The sequence below is a fragment of the Tachypleus tridentatus genome, chromosome 13 (assembly GCF_004210375.1).
Source record: "Tachypleus tridentatus isolate NWPU-2018 chromosome 13, ASM421037v1, whole genome shotgun sequence".
Lineage (NCBI taxonomy): Eukaryota > Metazoa > Arthropoda > Merostomata > Xiphosura > Limulidae > Tachypleus > Tachypleus tridentatus.
In genome coordinates, this window is record NC_134837.1 from 133,883,612 (window position 1) to 133,906,292 (window position 22,681).

The window sequence follows — 22,681 nt, forward strand, 5'->3', positions numbered from 1 at the left end:
TGTATTACCAAATAAACATTTTTACCAGTTTTTGTTTCTAATATGCTGTGTTCCTTTTTATTTACTTTATATTTTAGTCCTATGGTTACTAATGAGATATATATATAGAGATTTCATTGTTTTTATCATATTTCTCAAGCTGATTTATACATCAAATTATTCATAAGTCAGCAATTTTATTTGGTTACAAAATCCCTAATAACATACAAAATATTTAAACCAAAATATCATCAAGATTGTATTTAATTCCACTGCTAGATTATGTATTTTACAAAGGAAATGAATTATTTCATCTAATATTTCTTTTGGTTAGTTCTTTACACTAAACACTTAAAAACCAGGAAATAAAATTACTCAATGTTTTTACTGTATAAAATAATCAGCTACGTCTTATATCATCTGGTTTGGAGAGTAAATATGTCCAAAAATCTTAAGCCACATTACCATATTGCTATTAGATTCTAAAGTATCAAAGTCATATAGGTTTGTACAGCTTTAATAACCTAGAGTGATAATATTTAACTGTTAAAAGTATACACTGTACTAAAATTAGTATTTGCTGCTTCAAAAAGGAACAAGCAAAAATCGCTAAGCTGGGTCTGGAGATGAAGCTACTTACATCTGAAATGGATGCTGAAACAGAAAAATATTCATCAACGGACAGTAACGACATTGTTTTTAGAGCACGTAACATGTCTCAAATGGCCTTCTCAATGTACCAGTTTACCCGAGGAGAAGGAGATTTGAAAACAACTCAAGTATGTAAACATTCTACAGAAAGTTGAAACATTTTTTTCTCATCTTGTGTGATACTTTTTATTTCTTACTATCATTTATGATGCTAAAACAGGTTGTACAGTTCTATGGTTCTTGTTTGTATTAATGACTGGTCAAAATCATCAATCAGATTATCATGTGAAACTTTAAATGTTCTGTATAAGTTTGAGGTTCTGTGGTGTAGAAAACAAGTAAAACACATTTTAAAAATTTGTACTGTAAACTCCTACCAACAAGAATTACCTAGTCTAAAAAAAAAAAACATTTTATTTTCTGTGTTGTGGGTGTTGTAACGTGTGTAATGTAGCTATATTGTTTATTTGTTCAAATGACAGGTTACTTGATCTTCTGAGATAACTCCTCTCTGTTGGGCTTTAGTATGATAACTTTTGTGTAGTGGTATTTGTAAGATATCTTTTTTGTTTTAAGGTTACTGTGGGATTAGGTAGTTTATTTGTTTCTGAATTTCATGCAGACTTACTCAAGAGCTATCTACACTTGTTTTCCCTAATGTAACAGTGATATATTATAGGGAAAGCACCTAATCAACACCACCCTCTGCCAACTCTTTTACTAACAAATAGTCAATTGACTGTTACTTTATAACTATCTCAACAGCTGAAAGGATAAGTATGTTCAGTGACAGGGATTCAAACCCACTACTTACAGATTGCAAGTCAAGTGCCCCAACCATCAGGCCATGCCATGCATGGGACCGCTGTGTGGCATTAGTTGTACGGCTGGTGATACATATAACATAACATTTAAGGAACTAGGGACTAAACTGGATTTATGGATTTCATGCCTCTACCAACCCTGAAAATCTCAATTGTCCCTCTGAGCTCTTTCCAAATGTAGTTGTTCAATTAGACATTTCTTGGTGAAACATAAAGAAACTTTATTTCATTTAGTGATTTGTTTCAGACTAATGAAAAAGTTCACTTCATTTAACATAAGTATTAGTTTACTTGTTTTATTTTGCAAGTTTAGAGTTACAAAATAATTATGAAGGCCAAAGAATCTAAAATAAAAACAAAGATATGATCTTTTACTTTTAGGACCTCTTCACTCAAGCAGAATTTTTTGCAGAGGAAGCAAATAAACTTTACAAATTGATTCGTCACTTTTCATATCAAGTAAGAAACCTTGACTTTTGAGGAAGAGGTTAACATACTAGGGTATTTAAATATATTACAGTCTAAAAGAATGACTGAAATAAAAAATATAATAAAAAAAAGAATATAATTAAAGAAAGTGGATAATCACAGTACCCGTGTATGTGTGTTTACTAAAACATGTTTTCAAAGTTCACACTTAATATTTTCTGTAACTAGAACACAATGTGTGAAATATACAGTGAATCAGTAATTTTTATAACAAGGTAATTAAATTATTGAAATAGTTTCAATATTATAACAATTCAAATAATGAGTCATTGTTCAGTTTCTATTCATACAATATAATGATATTACAAGTATAAAAATTGTAACTGGATGGTGAAACAGTTTCAGATTTATCTTGTGTTTGTGCTATCACTACATGAACTCAATAAAAACATGTCCCTATGGCTAAACTTTAGTGATATTTTGTGAACAGGTGCCAAGTGGACAACATAAGAAAGAACTCTTGGATTACCTTGACAAAGTGCCCACATTTGTGCAGCAATTACAATTCACAGTGAAGAACCCTACTGTAGGAAAGGCAGCTACATTTACTAAGGTATGATAGAATCATTCAATACACAAGAAGAAATTAGGAGCTTGGATGTGAATGGCAACCTCCTCCCCCATATTATTCCCCAAAAGACTATGGTTACACAACAGGCTTTGTGACAATCAGTCCAGTGGCTATACATAAACATGTACATACACATAGACATTTGTCAGATGATAATTTAGGGAACAAAAATTATGAAATGTAGGATTATGTAGAGATGGTTTCATACAAGTTCAAGCAGAGTGTACTTTCTCTTGGAAATTCTCAAGTGTTATAAGTAATTGTTGTTTGTTGTTTTTTTTCATGAAATACTGGGTGATCAGTCAAGAAGTACTCACTGATTTCTCATTGGAAGAATACATTAACAATACAAATGTACATCACTTAAACTGAACAGTTGGCCCACTACAATGTCAGTTAGATCACTTGATTTTTAAGAATGTCAGTTTTAGTAAACAATAAGTGAGTTACTTTCTGTTAGATCATTCACTCTATATAATAAAATTATTATTACACATGGCAGAAAAGTATTGGATAAAGAGTAAATCTGCTGCAAGTCTAATTTATATCCAATTAATTGGAAGTTCCTGAGAAGGTTTTTTGAAAATCATTTTATTAATAGTCAAACACAAAGCTACATAATGGGCTGACTATCTGTGCTATGCCTACCATGGGTATTGAAACCAAGTTTTTAGCTTAAGTTTTCAGACTAACCACTGAGAAACTAGGGGGAATTATGATAAGAATTATACATTTAATGTAATTTTTGCTAAAACAGTTATATTTCTAACTCCTAATCAAGAAACATCATTGAGTTGTTGTTTCTGTTTATGAAGCAAACAAATGATTGTCATTTAATGACTTGTTTGCCTTAGGTTGTTCATTTCTGGAAAGTAATTGTTATTTACCCATGGTTATCTAGTTTTAAAAATAGTTATTTTAATGAAGTTTTTTAACCTCTGGCTCTTTAGTTCTGAAAATTACTGTCATTTTAACAATGTTTTCTTCTTTATGATTGTTCAGTTTTTAACACAGTTGTCATTCAAAATGTTGTTTTTTTATATTCATGTTTGTATAGTTCTGAAAATAGTTGTCTTTTAATAATTGTAATTCAACTACTTATACAAAATTGTTTATTTCAGCAAGTAATTGACAATTATTTATTAACCACTGTTGTTTAGTTCTGAAAAATAATTATCATTTAATGAACTATTTATCCACTGTTGCTAATTTCTGTAACCAGTTGTCACTTCAATAAGTAATTTACTCATAGATCTTTAATTCAAAAATAATTCTTGTTTTAATGTTGTTTTTTATCCAGTGATGTTTATTTCTGAAAATAGATGCTGTTCAATGAGTATTTACACATAATTGTTTAGTTCACAAAATAATTATCATTTATCAAGTTTTTGCTCAACCACTAGGGTACAATTCCTATCAAGCTACTGGAAGATCTAATGCATGCTCTATAAACTTAAACAGAGCCTTGGAATAGATTGACCTCAATGTTGAAAGGACTGTATGGTGAAGGTTTATGGAATTATAGAGTTGAGATGCATTACTATAAGAGGAGTATGAGGAGGTTTAGTTTCATAAAATGTTATCATTTAATGAGCAAATTAACCTTTTATTGTTCAAATCTAAAAGTGCTTGTCATAGAATGAGTTTCTTGCCCTTGGTTGCTTAGCTTCAAATGTGGGAACAAATATTACATTAAGCCTAGTGTAAGTTATCTTAGGTAAAAATAATATTTATCTTTCATACTGTACAAGAATAGTAAATAATAGAAACACTTAGCTCTGGATGACAGTTATGATGGTTCTTTTTCTAATAGAATGTTTCAAATAAAATACAGCTTTTAAACATTTGTTACATATTTAACTGGTAAGAAACGTCATTGAATTTAGCAGATTTGGAGTCACAGTTGAATAAAAGTTAGATTTTAACCCAATGACTATGGCTGCTTTAAACACACAAGGTAGTTTTTCAAGCCAAACACTGTATACAGCATACTTGCATTCAAGTACCAGAGGAAGACAATACCTTATATGGTAAATCAGCAGTCAATGGCTAAATAACCTGTGATATTTCCTCAGTATCTTGGCAGATACTTTCAATCATGGTTTTGTTTTACAGGTTGACAATGTCATACAGGAGACAAAGAATTTAATGAATATAATATCTAAAGTGGTGACAACTTGCCTTGTGTGTGCAACAGAGGTAAGACGTTTTTACTTTCATTTTTACCTTTCAACATCACTCTTGGTCATGCCTTACAAGATTAAGATACCTAAAAAAGTCAAATTGTTTGGTACAAAAATTGTGGTAATGAAACAGTTAACATTTCAACTAAAGACTTGGTGTATTAAAATAATTATTAAATAAGAGAAAAACAAAGTATTATTTTTACTGTTAAATAAAAACTTTGTCACCTGTCAATAAAGTATTAATCATTACTTAATAATGTCTGCCAACCTCTATAATGTTAATCAAATAAACTATAAAAGTAAGCATTAGTTGAGAAACAACTTCTGATCTGCTGTGTAAATGGAACCTATCCAAAGACCAGTTTTGCAGTGCATATGTACAAACCTTTTCAGAACTAGAAAAAAAATAGAAACCAGTTTTAACTTATTTTGATAGGCTTACCTATATTAGGACTTCAACTCTCATATTTCCTCTGGAAATCTTCATGACATTTTGATTTAATTTTACAGGATTAAACATCTGTATGATACTTTTGTAACTTTATACAACTTTATTTATTTATTGTTAGTGATAACATAATAACTGCAACTGTTCTACCTGTGTTCTACTCACCACAGGTGTCAAAACCCAATCTCTGGTGTTGTAAGTTTGCAAACGTACTGCTGTGTCACTGGAGAGCAGTTAGTACTACAACTATTTGTTTTTTTCAGGAACACTGTTTCACAATATAGAGTAAAAAAATGAATTTTTTTGACACAATGAAAGTTAAAATCTGTATCAGTTATTTCAACCAACTAGATTTTATCTTTAACTATGCCAAAAAAATTGTTGTTTTGGTTTTTTAACTATTGAAATGGATAGTACTGAGAACAAACACTCTCAACTATCATATATGAAATAAGCAAAATTTTCTAACATCATCTACTATATAAATATGTAACAGCAACATCTATCTCTATAAACAAATGAAGTTAAGTCAACCAGTTTAGTTGTTATTCATGAACCTTGTTACATAGCTTACATATCTGTTTCATAAGGGGAGTCTCTGTTTATTTCTAATCAAAAAGTCTAAACACATATTTGACTTTTGTCCCATTAAAATAGAACAAAATTACTTATAATCCAATGAATGTTTCCTTAGTTTAATGTGTATTTTCTTGCAGTAAAATACACAATTTTCCAATATTATAAAAATGTCTGATGTCTATTATTAGTTCAGCTTGGATTTTAGAGGCAGTAGCAGCACTAGCCGTTCAAGAAACACTTCTCCATACTGTAACGAGCTGGAAGACTACACTTTCAATGATGAACCGAATACAGTAGAAATGCCCATAAAAGAAGGAGGAACAAGCATTTCAGATCCAAATATATGACAGTTTGGATTGGGCCCACGAAGGGCCAGGGGTGACCCACGTCGTACTCGTGTGTCTTTTTTACTCTTTTAGGGTCAAAATTCAAACAAGATCAGTAACAAAATGCAAGAATATCTCAGTGAGTAGGCTTCAAAGTGTCATTTTTATTGTAATATAATTTAGCTGTTTCACTTATATCTAGTATTTTTATTGGCATGCAGTAATTAGTCATAATATTTGTATCCCCCATGCTCATAGTTATTGTTTCAAGATTTGAAAAACTATTTTGTTAAATTCAGCAAGCTTTGGCTTCATTCATTTGTTATTATATTTTACAAGATGGACACTTGTTGTACCTTAAACCTGGAAAGTGTTTTCTAAATTAAATTCTTCGTATATTTCTCAACATATTACGTTTTGTACCAGTATATCACTAACATATTGTTTATTTGATTGTGGTACTTTGTTATTTGTTTTTTGCTGAAAGATTTATATTATATTTTGTTATATACATTTATAATGTGTGTGTGTGTGTATATGTCAGCTATGTGTTTTAGCAATGTTTTTTATTATTATTTTGTGATATTAATTTCCTTTAGCATAACTGGACCACGCAGCTAGTTAAGTTTAAATTAATAAAATATGGTAAAGACTGTGTCTGAAATGAAAATAGAATCTTAAAACTGTTCTCAACTGAATCTCAATAAAAAAAGAAAACAATTTCAAGTTAGTGTTGTTAAAACACATAGTCTTGCACAGTTTATATGTAAACTGTAATTCCTATTAGTTTTTTTTTCCATGAGATATAATTGTGTGGGTTTATTATGATGATATGTCGTAAACAAAAATATGGAGCAAGTTCTTGTTTCTCTACAAGGCTTTTATACATATTTCCAACTGTTGTGTAACAATTTTTAAAAATGAAGGTTCCCAAGAATAAACTTTGGTATAGCTACGAGAAATTATAATAAAATATAAAGTAGAAGAGGTTTTTTTATATATACAGAAAACATAATTTATAGCTCATTTGTTTTTCAAATTTTGAAACTGTGTTTTATCCTATTTTTTAACAAGAATTTATTTATTGTTGCTGTTAGAAAAATTTGCTATCTATTTTTTCAAGTTTTAGGCTGTTTCTTTGTAGGTATACATTTTAGTTTGTTCCTAGTATCATTATTTATCATAAAAATGCCAAAACTGTTTGACACTAAAATGATGAGACTCTAGCCAATTAAGAAAAACATAAATCTTCCCTGATGACCAGAAAATCCACTTGTAGAGAAAATTATATATTTAAAAACGGCTGGTATAACTAGAGAAAGCACTAGAGGAGGGAACAACGTTTCGACCTTCTTCATTAGCTGACTACATTTTTGAAGGCAGTTGTGTAATTGAGTGTAGGAATGTAGAGGACGTGCTTAGATGTTGGATATACTTATTAATATAGGTATAAAGGTGTTCATTTGTATTGGTGTAATTTTGGCTTGAGTTGTTGTATAAGTAAGGCTTCTTTAATTTTACATTTGTTTATGTTTGTTTCTTTATTTAGTATTTGGGTGTTTTCTATGATTATGTTGTGTTTATTTGATTTGCAGTGTTCAAAAACGTGTGAAGGTGACTTTTTGTGTTCTTTGAATCTGGTTTCCATTTTTGCATTTGTTTCCATGAACACAAATAAATACATCCAAAAAATGAAAAACATTCTACCAGACACAAACAAATTTAAACCAATACACACAAATCCAACAAACACACATGAAATGCAACTAAACAAAATACTGCTAAAAATGAAAAAAGCCAACACAATTTCAAAAACACTTTATTCCTACCTACGCAAGACTGACTCACACGCACCACAGGTATACGGCATCCTCAAACCTCATAAACCAGATTGCCCACTACAATCAATAATGTCCACATATGAATCGTTTAATTACAATCTTGGTAAATACATAGCATTGGCATTCTCCAAATATGTAACATCAGCCAGCTTATTCATCAAAGACTCCTTGAATTTCAAATCTAACCTTAATCAACTTAATCATAAAGCCTTAATGGCCAGTTTCGATGTCATATCCCTCTTTACAGAAGTCCCAACCACTAAAGCCTACAAGATAGCCTTATAACTCTATATCCGAGACCTTAACCCATCAATAGACATTCCCAACAACCAATTAGCAACCCTCATAGAATTCACCATGATGAAGACAAACTTCATGTTCAACAACCACAACTATATATAAACAAATGGCCTAAGCATGGGCAACCCAGTATCACCAGTTCTAGCCAATATTCTTATGACACAAGATGAAATACAAGCAATTAACACAGTGTTACATCCACCACTATATTGGTACAGATATGTAGACAACACAACTGCAGGATTCACATCTACAGAATACATACTTAATTTTTTCAATCACATTAACTCTATACATCCCAACATTAATTTCATATGTGAACAGGAAGAAAGCAATCAAATATTATTTCTTATCCTCAAAAGTACAAGAACCGATACACAATTTAAAACAGAAATCCACAAAAAAAATCACCCATACTGGACTATACATTCCTTGGGACTCAGTACATAAAACAAAACAAAAACTCAACATACTAAGAAATCAAATAAACACAGCCATAAAACTATGCTCACCAGATAAAATTAATGATGAATTAGACAAAATAAAATAATGCTTCATCAACATCAACAAATTTCCTCCACAAACCATAGAAAACATTATACGCACACCTAGACAAAAAGCAAAATCAACTAACAAAAGTAAATATACCCCACGATTTAAAAAATCATGAAACCATATACTGCTGCATACCATATATTCCTGACATCAGCAGAAAAAATAACCAACATTTGTCAAAAACTAGCAACAAAATATGACATTCCAGTTAATACCAAATTTATTCAAAAACCAGGCACAAAACCAAGGCCTATACTATGTAAAAACTACACTGAAAATACCACACCAACATTATTTATAAAATACAGTGTGATAACTGCCACGACTTCTATATTGGAGAAACAAATAGAAAAATGGAAACCACATTCAAAGAACACAGAAAGTCACTTTCACACGTTTTCAAACACTACAAATCAAATAAATACAACATAACCATAAAAAAACACCCAAATACTAAATAAAGAAACACACATAAACAAATGCAAAATTAAAGAAGTCTTACTTATACAACAACTCAAGACCAAAATAAACCAATACAAAGGAACACCTTTATACCTACATTAACACATATAATCAAATATCTAAGCACACCCTCTACATTCCTACACTCAATTACACAACCTCCTTCAAACACGTGGTCAGCTATAGGTCAGTTACCTCTTTCTTTCTTTGTGAACCTGACGATGACTGAAGAAGGTCGAAATGTTGTTCACTCCTATAGTGCTTTCTCTACCCTTACCACCCATTTTTAAATATATAATAAATCTTCCCTACTCACTGAGAACATGCATTTTATGTGGTTGTTACTCAAGTGCTGCACCTGGGATCTTTGTAAGTATTGACAGAATTACAGAACATTGCCCAAACCTAATGGTAAATATTTGTTTTATTTGTATGAATTATTGAATGTATTCTTCACAAATTCTGTAATTTGTCTCTCAGAAAAATATCTGATTTCCTGTTCACTTCCTCAAAAAGAGTACACTTCCATGTTAAAGTACTATCTGGGTAGTTTAATATTGGGCAGAATTAAATTAGATATTTACATATTACTTTCTTGTTGGAAAACGTTTCGATGTTTTTATTTTGGCAAGAAAACCTGAGCAACTTGTAACATTTTTTTCAACTATGACCTTTGATGTTCAATAATATTTGTGAGGTTTTATTCACTTTGCTTTTGATCTACTTAGAATATAAAGGAGTAACATCTGGAATGGAAATTCTGCACAAAAGTACTTTTACAATCAAATAAATAATTATATCCAATAAAAAATGAAACACTCAATAGTTTTAGACATTATAACTCAAACATAATATTTTCAGTAAAAGTGAGGTGTTATTACTAGATGGCACCACAAAAGGCATTGTAACTTTAAGAATCTTGTAACAATTTCCACTTTGAAAGCCCATGAGCTTAGTATTCACTGTAGAGTTTGCAGTCAGAGATAAAAATGTTTAGATCAATTAAACTTCATTTACAAATCACTGAAATGCAATGTTACCTAGAAAGTAAAAAATACTTAGAGAAGCAATAGTGAAATGAAATACTTTCAACATTAGCACATAATCGGTTCAGGTTTTATAATACTGCACATTCTTGGCTACATAAAGATGCAACATGATGTAATAAAATTAGCATTAACTTTTCATGTAGTTCTTTGCTTCTTTTACTGGGTAGTTGGAAACCACAGACTGAAGCCTTCCACGATGGGGTTGTCAGCTTTGACAATATCGTTTATGGTGTCATCTGTACAGTCAGCCTTGATTCGGTCAGCACTGGTTGTTTTGATCCCCTATCTTGCTAATTCTTCTTGGATCTCCATTGGCATAATATTCCTGTCAACTCCTTTGATAATGGCTGACTTGTTAATTCTGATTTGCCGAGGATGTACATGTTGATCTGGATGCCATTGAAGGTGATCTTGAGCCATAACTTGAGTAATTTGACATGTTTTTGAGGGTGGTGACATCTGATGACAATTCCTTCTTGGGCTACACTTTGAATGTGGGTGAACTTCATAGATTGGGAAAAAGTTTTCTATTGTTGGGCTATATCAGGTGATTGAAACACAATGGGTACTTCTTCTGCAATTATGGCTGGAGTTGGTGATTCTTGTTTCTGTGGTGGCAGCATATTGTTCACTTCATATGTTGTGGTTGTATATGGTATGGTGGGTGGAGTGGTTCATTTAGCTTATTCTATGACTTGCTTGGCTGGAGAATATTGACTGTGTGCTCAAAGTGTATTAGCATCCATGTCATTATCAATGCTCATGGCTGGTTGGTCAGAATCAGATATGTTCTCAGCAACTTCCTGGAGCATCTCTAATCGTGAGGTAGGGGGCAATGGCAACTCTCATGAGTATGATCTTAAACAAAAGTCTTGTTAGTAGTGCTTAAAAGGGCTGTTTTAATATGGAAAAAAAGAGAACCTCTTTCAAGTAAGTTTACTAAATACAGATTATGAGAACTTAATATCAATTTCGACTATAGTATAAAGAATGTAACTTCAAAACCAAAATAAAAAATGAACATAGAATCTCCCCAAAACAAAAACCATTTATCTTAATTTGTCATGTTTATTTCTTATTAGGTTCTGTATTATACTGTCCTGCTGCACAGCTATTTTTCTCTATTGCTAGGCTTAACTACTGCTATATGTTCAGGCAGTTCTACTTTGATATACATTTACATCTTATATACCCACTTTGTTTCTTTCAGACACTTTACTAACACAAGCAATAACATCAGTTCCTGCTTCTTCTATAACTGTCAGCTCAAGTAAAACTTCATTTTACCTAAACTCATCTATTTTAGCTTCAACAATACTTTCACTTCTCTGAGGTACTTCAGTTACTCCAGTTAATCTTGCAAATGCTCTTTCTATCAGACTTTCCTTTTGGGATGTGCTGTTGCATGACCTAGTTGTAGAGTCATCTAAGGGGTCTGTGTGGTTATTTATCTATATAAAATGTTCTTTTTCTATTTTATTTTGCCTTGATTTACTACTATTCACTTCACTATCACCACTAGTAGTGGTACTTTTTCCAATACTCTCACTAGGCTCAGAGCTTTTCTTTTTATTTCCTCTAAGCTGTTTTATTTTTAAACACTCAGTTTTATTACCACAGAGATTTTGTCATACATCACTATACTCAGGAGTGTCAGTACTTTTGTGATTTGGCTTTAGATTCTTAGCCTCACTATGTTGCTTAATGCTAGACTTTGATATTCAACTATTAGATTGAGTTAGTAGGAAGCAGCACAGATTCCAAACTTGTGAGATTAGGGTACAGAATGGATCTGTCAAAAAATAAATAAAAATCAACATTATCTTTAAAAACACTCATTATTTTGTTTTGATATCAATATACATATTACTTCAAATATTGCAACTACTGACTGTCCTGTGAGTAAAACTTAGTGTAGTAAAGTGAGGAGTGATATGAAAATTACCACGAGAGGTGTCAAACCAGCTCGTAATGTCCTGAACATCAAGCAATTTAGAAATATATTTTTTTCTACTGCTAGGATAGCTGAGTCACTGAGTCTTTCATCAGTCATCCTGTTCTTCAAGTAGATCTTCTAAACACACTGTCATAAGAATGTTTGTATCCAGTGCTGAAAGATGGTATTGTGACTGCAATCATAGTTAATTTATACATTTCATGAAAACCCAGTTTGTATTATTCCAGAAACTTTAAAAACTTAAAGATACCATCAGGTTTTATTTTGTTTTAATTCTGATACCACTCCACTATTTTTGCATAAAAGCTTCACTTCTGCTTCCACACTTTACATGTCTCATCCACAGTGTTTCACAAGGGACTTCAGTGCAGGTAAGTCTAAGAAGGTGTCCAATCCAGGATGCATACAACCAATGGCCCTCAGAATAGGACTGTTATCTCTAAATCTCAACTCCAGCTAAGTATTAAGTCCAGAATTTGGGTGAAAGCATGTTTCTGGAAGTCTTCTTCTGCAGACAAGGCATTCCCATCAATGACACTTCTATTCTTAACTACGAATTTAGTCAAACGTTTAGAGAGTTGACATGATCTGTATGCCATTTGCTGTCTATCTACAGTAATTCCATTTTCAATTGCCAATGAACAGGCCTCGTCCCAAATGTCTTTAAAGCCATCATTGAAATCCCTTTTTTCTTCAAGTGATTGCAGGTACTTTCTATAATTATGCAGCTATAACCAATATCACAGTCTCTCTTTTCCTTTTTTTCTTTTTTTAAGGGAGTCTGAAACAGTTTTCAGCTTTTTGAGTTTGGTTTTAAAAATACAAAAGTATACTAAAAACTCCATGTCAGTTTCATTAAAGAGACCACATACATCAGGCATTTGAGTGCTGTTGTCTTCATCTTTTTTAGAGAGTGTTACAAGACTGCCAGTAAGTGTTTTACAGGAAGTTCACCAACTATCACTGAGTGCATTTAGTTCAATTACAATACCTCCCATTTCACACTGAACATTGAAGCAAAAGAAATGCATAACAGATTCAGATATAAACACCTACAACTTCTACAAAATTAAAAATAAGTTGTTATTAACATTTTGGCATACATCTACATCTTAGGTCTGTGTACAACTACTTTTGGAGAAAACCTCATCCATAGCCATAGGGGTCACTTCTGGTTGAGTTATTATAAGGCGCATAACCTAAAACTACAGTCTGTTGCCGAACTCTTGTAGCTCATGTTCAAACATTCTGACTGATTTACCTTATTGCTGTGTTAAGCTACACATTTGTGTCCAAATTGTATTTGATGTTTCTTGCTTTCTGTTCTGTAGTCTTCTATAACCCTTTGTGCTAGATACTGATAATCTGTAGTTTCACACCTTTCATTACAAGCCCTAATATAAAACTTCACTTCTGCTGTTCTCTGTTTAAAAATGTCTATTTGTTGAGTATCGTTCCAGATCAAAATCCTGGCAGCTTTATTTGCAGCATCAATGAAACTCTTAACACCCTCATCAAGTCTACTATGGTTCAACTATGTACTACCCATCAAGTGTGTACCTCCACACAGACCTACTTATGCTGAGTGATCTGACCAGTTCAAAATTGGTGTCAGACCTTCTATCAATTCAAGGGCACATATCCTCATCTGTAGTAGTATCAATGCCAATAGTAGTCATGTCTACTTACTTTTTTATTACCTTTATTTCTAAATCTACTTATCTACTCTATATATCATTAGCTCCAAAATCTTGTCGACTGTGCCAACTCCTAACGGGAAGCCATAGAGGCTAGTCATTTGGAGTTCACCTATAAAGCCAGTTACAAATAGATTTTTGTTAAATCCAGGTATACAGTCAGGAGTGGAGCACACAAGTCACTAATTCGAGGAAGTTTATAGTTAGGCTAAAGAATTGACTCAGAAGGTGTGTTTTCAACATAATTAACACTCTAATTCAATATATTAAGATACTCGGTTACATCGAGATCATCGAAAGTATCTTTGAAAACAGCACTATTAAACTTGCTAAATTCTTAAGTGTGAATAGACAAATTTTGTCAATTACGCTCTCAATAATACGGATTAAATACGCTACTGTAATAAATAGGTTAACAATCACTACATCAGTGGGTATATGTTTTGACATATTTACCTTCAAAGTTCCATCCAGAATATTTGGTTTCCTTTCTAATGTTTATATATAGAATCATTTCCTGCTTTTAACAAACTTAACATAAACTTTCTCATAACTTTTTTTCGGCTACAGTTGTGTCTGTTCTTGTTCATGAAATATACAGTTGGTTCTCTATACTCCCTGAAATGCATCTCAGTTTATGTGGAACTGAGATGCATTTTCCTTCTTGGTCAAGCGTCATTCTTTATGCATTCACTAAATGTGCATAATATTTCTTCATATTTCACGTATATGTACCACACATAAAATTTTTGTCAGTTATGCTTTCTCAATTCCTGAAGCATCCAAAACATCACAAAGTGTCGTAAATGCTTCACAACGACAACACGTTGATAAAATAACCTAGATGTTCTAAAAAGAGTATTGTAATTCTTTTAAACTTCTATGTTTTAATACATGAGTAAATATACGTGTGAGGATAAGCATGGCACAGTCTGATAAAGGACCAACGAGCTTTGATTCCACAAATCAAACATTAGTTATATAGAAGGTTTAAGTTCGGGAACAACTTAATTTTGGACAACGTTATATAGCAATTAAAACAAGAAATCGGTGCTAAACAATCATAATTTTACAGTTTGTGACAAAAATAACTTTGAATTACTTTTTACATGTTTGGTTTTATTGACTTTAAAACTAATTATTTTGCTATTCCCTATTTAATTGACTATTTAAAAAAATTTCATTAGTTTTTGAAACGCGTACTGATCCTAGTTGCAGTGAAGAAAGGGTTTAATAAAGTTGTCGTAGAAGGATTTGAAAGTTTGAATTTTGACCTAAAGTGCAGTTTTTCCTTATGTACAAAATAGTTGGTGCAATGTGACGTTATTTTTGTAACCAGTACTATTAAAGTAGCACAAGTGTGATTGTTGCACTTTTAGTTTTGTTTAAACCGTATTCTCGTGTGGTTTCGTTATGTTCGGTATAGACTCTCAGGATTTGGCGAGAGTTCGATTATAACGAGACTACTTCCTTATTGTAAACTTGTCCACTAGGTGACGCTAGATGTACTCTATATGATGGTTTATTTTTTAAACGACATAGTGAAAATATTTTAACTTGTCTGGGCCACAAAATATCATAAAAGTTTGATACATAAGAAATAAATAATAACTAATGTGATTCCATTATCACAACATAAAGTTCAATATTAATTACCTCTTCTCATTATGGTTTGAAGTTAAGGTAAATACAAAGATATTACTTTTATAAACAGATGTTTTGCAAAGAAAGTAAAACATTATTTCGTGTGAAGGAAACTGATAATGAGAAGATATTTCTAAAGATGCCAGCTAATAACATTAAGACTTTATTGGATACAGGAGAAAAAAAAAGTAGTATGATTTGTAAAAACCTAATTATAAATGTCAGAATCGGTGCCAAAAGATAAGCGTTCTTTATTTAATTTAATGTAGTTTTTGTTGTGCTTTAATAATAACCTAATTATCTTGATAATGAGTATTGAAGTATTATACTTTTTTTTACTTGAATACATTTTGGGGGGTGGACCTAATAACAGTAGCTACAAACTGTTTGTGAAATTTTGATACTGAAATTGACCAATTATAGCTTGTGTTTTAAAAATAGTAATAATACATCATAATACTAATAAGTAACCATCGATACTTAATAGAAGGAAAGTTTTTTAATTAATGAAGCACTTGAAATTTAAAAGATATTTGAATTAGCAAGTTCGTTAAATATTAAAAAATGTAATAGTAAATCATTTCACAAAATTTGTTATATATTCACACTTAATGTTAGAAACAGTTCAATGCTTTTTTGTCTAGACTTGTAAATAAGGTCTATGCGGAAAATCAACAAATTTAATAGTTTTATCACATTTGTTGCAATTATAAAAAAAAAAAGAAGGAAAGAAATGTTACTTTCCCGGGTTTATTTAAAACAACGTACAATTTGTGACGTATAACAAATCACGGTTTGTAACAAAACATTTTGTAGCATATGTACGTGTTACCAAGCACAGTTTTTACAAAAATGAGAACTGTAAGTAACATGTATTATTATGGAAATTATTCCACGTTAAATTGTTTTTGTGCATGATGAATATATATATATATATATTCGAATAGATTATCTTTGTCGATAAGATCAAATAAGAGTCATTTTCAAACATGAACACGGCTTTTTCTATTGTAGTTTCCCAACAGAGTTTTAGTTCGTCGATGTCTCTGTAATTATACACTAAAGTCTGATTCACCTATTATTGGTGGCTTTTAAGGTTAGAGAAGCTGTATTTCAGATTGTGCCTACGTATGATATGTACGTGATTCGGCTTTGCAGAAGAAAACAAAAATAACGCTATTCTTGATGACGAGAAACCCCCTTGAAATTAAAATATATCTCAGAACAGCTGGTATGGATATTAATACTTTTATAGATAAGGAGAGAATAACCTTCCGACCTACCTAGATCACATTCAAACTCTCTCTTTCTTAACCTGAAGATGACGTAGAAAGGGCGAAACGTTGTTTTCTCCTTATCTATAAAAGTGTTAATATCCATACCAGCCGTTCTGAGATACAAAAATATAAACTCGTTCACGTTCCTCTCACAAAGGCTACAATATCAGATTGTTGAATTTAAACAAAATATATATTTATTCAAGTATTTACGGTTGATAACGCTTATCAAATATAAGTTACCTTCTTGACTTTTTTTTTTTATATAGAAAACTGATAGTTCTAGGTAATTTTAACTCGAACGATATTTTATGCGCATGTTCTATAAACGGCTAGGTCGGAGAACCGTAGAGTCTAGGTATAACTGGCGTTGATTGTTACCTGCTGTCCAGGGTAGGAAAAAGCAGCTAAAAGTCGTATACTGTTTCTGAAACTGTATAACTGGACTTACAATCAATTTTATATGACGCACAGCTGAAATAGCAGTGTGTGCTCTACGGGTTTGTGGTCCAAACTAGGACTCTCCGATATGCAAGCCTGATATTTGTTTAAAACAGTAGATTATTGTATTCTAAAACTTTAATTATAGCAATACCGAAAAAAAAATCTCAGTATTATTACAAAATAAAAAGTGTATACTGATTTGCAAAATAAAATATCTTAGGGTCATATAAACCTCAATTAGTGGTTAAAGACTGATTGATCTAAATAAATAAAGAAGAAAAAAGGTCCACCTTTCGAAAGCGCTCGGGGTATAGGGTTGTTATTATTTTGTATTAAAACTTACTAGCCTACATGTTTTTTTGACATTATGACCTTATAACATATTTCTGTTATAATGAAGCACTTAAAATTTAAAAGATATTTGAATTAGCAAGTTCGTTAAATATTAAAAAATGTAATAGTAAATCATTTCTCAAAATTTGTGAAATTCTCCTAATTCGTATTAGGAGGCCTGGCATGGCCAGGTGGGTTAAGGCGTTAGAATCGTAATCTGAGGATCGCGGGTTCGAATCCCGGTCGCGCCAAACATGCTCGCCCTTTCAATCGTGGGGGCGTTATAATGTTACAATCAGTCGCCCTATTCGCTGATAAAAAGTAGCCCATGAGTTGACAGTGGGTGGTGATGACTAGCTGCTTTCCCTCTAGTCTTACACTGCTAAATTAGGGACGGCTAGCGCAGATAGCCCTCGTGTAGCTTTGCGCGAAATTCAAAAACAAACATTAGTATTAGGCCTATTATAGTCTTAACACTATATTCAGTTAGTATGACAAGTAAAAATTAATTAATTCTTAGATATTGTTGAATTCCGAATAATTCGTTACTTACAGTTTTGACATGGACTTAACACTAACAGTTATGCCATATACTACAATAACAGGCCTGTTCCCATGTCATAATAAAGGGAAGTAACTTTAAAAAACTAACGTCGCTAGATTAACAAGTTTTAAGTTTCTTTAATTTTAGAGCCTTAGTGGTCTTAACATGCTGAATACCTTAACCATTCAAAGAAAAACCTTAATGTACTGGCAACATTTCAGCCATAAGCCTACACCAAGTAATTACAAACTGACTGAGAACAGAAAACATTTTACTGTGTGCTGTATTGTTAGCTACACAGTAACTTCGACTTACATTTAATTCAAGCAATAACATCTTGAGTGTTAACAGTAGACTAGCTTTACAAATATATACCATTTAATAATATTTTGCAGGGGCCTTCACACAATATTTTGTAAACTTACGTGGTACTGTATGACTTATAATAAGAAAAAAATTTTACTGTAACAAAATCAGTTTTGTGAATTGTTTCCAGTTATCAAGTTAGGTCATAAGTATGCTAGTGTTAGCCTACGTATTGTAGAAGTAAATATTTTACCATATTACTAGTTATAAAATGGTGATACTTAAATTTCTGTAAAGAAGGTGGCCAAATGTTTATATGTAAATTATCTTGGTTTATTTGTTTTATCTTTTTATTTAAAGTCTCAACTAAGTTTGGCGTAAAGTACGTGTATATATGAATTATAAGTATTAAGCCTAATTTACTAATCTAAGTGCACAGCCCTAATCAAATTTATGATGAATCAAACATTTTTGTGTATTTTCTCAAATAATCAGAGATAGTGTACTTCTGTCAAATAATTCTAAATCACCTTTCAGAAATATTTTAAAATTGATGAAGATATTATGTTTTACCAGTAGAACTAAGTAAAAACTGAAGTACATACGTATATATAATAAATACTAAACTTGGGCTATATCACCAATTCTAATAGAAGAATTATAAAAATAAATTGCAATAATAAAAAGTTGATTACGTCGAAGTTCATTTTTGTATGTCAAACTCAACATTTATAAACTCTGCAACCATATCTGCTTCAAGTAAGTAAAGTTTCTACATTTAGTCTCCCCGTCTGACGCCTGAGCTTTTGAAAGTGTTGCCTTTACACCTAAGTAGGCTTCACCTATGGCCACCAGTGATGTAGTACGCCACTAGCACGAGGGAGTGCTCATATTGGTTTATTTGTATATTTCCATAACATGCCCGAGTCTCTGGGCAAATTAATGGAAGTGCTGCATAACGATGTCATGTGTAAACAAAATTATAGGGAATTATTTGCTTGTTTTTTAAGTGCGCGAAATATATACTTGTACTTAAAGATACATTATAATAGTTATTTCCTTGTTCCTGGTTGTTACAGTGTATAGAAGAGGCATAATTTTATCATTTTACTGTTTCTCAGGTTAAAATTTCTTATAAAAGAATGGATGAAACTGATATATTTTAAATTGTTAGTAGCTCCCCATGACTTTTATAGAAAAGTACAACACCATGACTTGTACAGAAATTTTTGTGAAACAGTTGTCGTAAGGACAGCATTTACGTAAGTACAATATTTTGCAAGTTTCTGATGACATCTGTTTTAGGTGTTTTCATTATTTCGCTGAAGAACGTCTTTAAGCATAGGCTTTATGGTGTTTTCAGTATTAAATAAGTAACACTATTACTATTAGTAACCATGAATTAGTTAAGAACGTCATGTATGGTATTCTCAGTATTAAGCAAGTAACATTAGCCACAGATATTTTCAATTTTATCTATGGTGAAAAAAAAAAAAAAGATTGTAAGACATAATTATGATTATTAATATTGTACCAGGAATTAATAGAGAACTCCTTTAGGTCCAAGCTGTATGGTTAGCTATTAGTATTAGGTTACATACTGTATGATATTCTTTGTGTTAAATAACATCACTGACAAATATTTTAACATTTACCTTTCGTAAAAAATAAAATGAATCTGTAACATATGTATAAGCAGTTATAACTGTTATAATCTGAAATTAGTAAAGAATATCTTTAGTTGTAAGCTGTATGATATTCTCAGCAACATTGTTAGTATTAGTAACCGCGTAAAGTGAAGATTATAGATGTTAAGAGATATAAGTCTGCTTTAACCTGAATATATTACCAAACGTGATGACTTTGACTTCGGCTACAAGTTTGCAGTGATATCTACTTTCACAGCTAAACTAGTAATGAAGTGTGATTACACTTGTGCTTTTTCGAGAAATGCAGTGAATCTAATTGTGGTTTCACAAAGCTTACATATAGTGTTTTCTACTCATTTTTTCTCAAAATCAAGTTAAATGTTGCCCTGAATATTGTTAAATTATTTGTGGTTTAGTATCATGTTTACCGCCGTTATCGCTGGATGAACGGAAAGACGTTACGCTATTGAAAAAGTGCCCTTTATAGCATTTAATGAAACAACTACGCCATCATTTTACAAATAAAACGCCGAATAAATGTAAACTGAAGGAAAAGGGAATATAATAAGGCCTTCTCAAACGAAAGAAAACACTAGAAACCTGTGGTAAAGATTTGAAAACCGGAATAAAACTTTTACCTACGTTCTACAATATTGATCTTTGATAAATTTGGTGCTTGCTTTTTATATTCTTGCAGAAAAACAACAACATTTTGTCATCTGACAAGTTAACATAATTGCAACGTATAACGAAGAATAAGTGATAAATGTTTTACATGGTTAAAGTATTTTTACTGGTGCGCCTTAGACGGAATAAAAACAAACTCTAATTTCATGTAATCGTTGTATCATTTTATTTCGGTTAGTGTACCATACGATTTTTTATCATTTTATAAGTATGACTTCAATTCTTGTAACTATCTTAACGGTACTCATCGTAAAGTATAATTAACCATTGTTCTCTTTATCATCATAGTTCATGCTAATATTTTTAAGATTCTGAAGGAACACAAGGATATAAGTAATAAATATATTTAAGTAAGCCTGTTTTTGCTTTTGTTTTTTTGTAAGGAACGTTCACTCTTTTGAAATTTTTCGAATTGCCAGTTATATATAAAACATAGTGCCAGGTAATCATTGAATGTAGATGTAATGTTTCGGGTTTAGTTCTTCCAGTTTCTGTGAATCAAAACAAATAATGGCCTTGTTGTACATGATTGTATAGACTACTTATGTATAAAGACTTTAATGGAAATAATGTGTCTTACAAAAGTGTGTCTACTACTTCACAATATATGGGAACTTTAGAACTGTTAATTAAGTATGTTGGATGATAATATCGTGATTTGTGTGATGACGTAACGTATCAATCTGTTATGTTCGTGTTCCAACTGCTTGCACTTGAAATAAATGTCATGACTTTTAATGGATGAATATTGTTTTCTTTCGTGTGTGTAACCATACATTTACACTAAAATGACTCCCAAGTTTGAAGCTTGACGTTTATTTGTATGAGAGTGGTGGAGGCTGAGATCAAGGAAGGTTAATCTTTCATGACGAATAGGCAACACTGTTTTCATCTTCTAAGGTCAAAGTTACCAGATGGATTACTTGGTAAGGTGTACTTATAACGAACAACCTGCGGGAAAATTCCTTTGTTGCATAGCCGGGTGGTTTGAACACTCGACTCGCAATGTGCGGGTTTGGATCCCCATCCCACAAAACTTACTCGTCCTTTCAGCCAGGTGAGGGACGATATAATGTACAGTTAATACCACTATTCGTTAGTAAAAGAAAAAAGAGTAACCCAAGAGATAGTGGCGAGAAGTGATGACTAGCTGGCTTCCCTCTACTCTTTAACTTTTAAATTAGGAACTGCTAATGTATATAGCCCTCTTGTATCTTCGTGTAAAATTCGAAACAAACCAAATCCTCTGTTGGATATGAAGTGTATCGAGCTCAGCGGTAAGTCTGAAGGTTTATAATGCTAAAAACTGGGTTTCGATACGTCATAAACAGTCCATTGTGTAGCTTTGTGCTTAATAAAAACAAATAGAGAAAATGTACTGAAATGTTGTCTCTAACAAAGAAACGCTCCAACAGGTTGTCAATTATAAATTCATTTTATCAACCGCATCCTTTATTTTACGTACTTATTTATATAAATAACTCGGGTAACTATAGCAACAACACAGTTGAATGAAGCATCATTTAAAAGATCATTTTCACACTATACGCCCTCAGAAGTCAAATATTAAAAACAATTTGTATGTTTTTAAATTGTCGGGTATTTCAAATGCAGTATACTGATTTCAAACTGTCATACTTATGACTAGAAAAGTTTCCTAACGTTAATTATAATAAAATTGTTTGTTCACGCGAAACACATCTTAATGCATACAATGATCCAGACTTAACCAGTGATATCAACGAAGTCTTTGCATCTTTAGGCACATTTGTGTTATGTCAATATCAGCTACTTGTGTTTGGTAAAATATATTTTTAAAAATCAGGTAAAAACAACTGATAACAAATCATTATCTTATTGTTAAAGAACTACAAAAAATTATA

General features: G+C 31.7%; 1 protein-coding gene across 3 annotated transcripts in view; it reads left to right on the forward strand.

Annotated features, from left to right (window-relative positions):
- LOC143240993 (alpha-catulin-like) overlaps positions 1-21,533 on the forward strand; it is a 133,449-nt gene extending 111,916 nt beyond the window's left edge. For all 3 annotated transcript variants that reach the window (XM_076484380.1, XM_076484382.1, XM_076484383.1), the window contains 5 exons: positions 573-758; positions 1,836-1,913; positions 2,374-2,496; positions 4,630-4,713; positions 5,916-21,533. In XM_076484380.1, coding sequence (XP_076340495.1) covers positions 573-758; positions 1,836-1,913; positions 2,374-2,496; positions 4,630-4,713; positions 5,916-6,074 — 630 coding nt within the window. In that variant the 3' untranslated portion in view covers positions 6,075-21,533. The remainder of the gene's footprint in view (positions 1-572; positions 759-1,835; positions 1,914-2,373; positions 2,497-4,629; positions 4,714-5,915) is intronic.
- Positions 21,534-22,681: the final 1,148 nt, after the last annotated feature.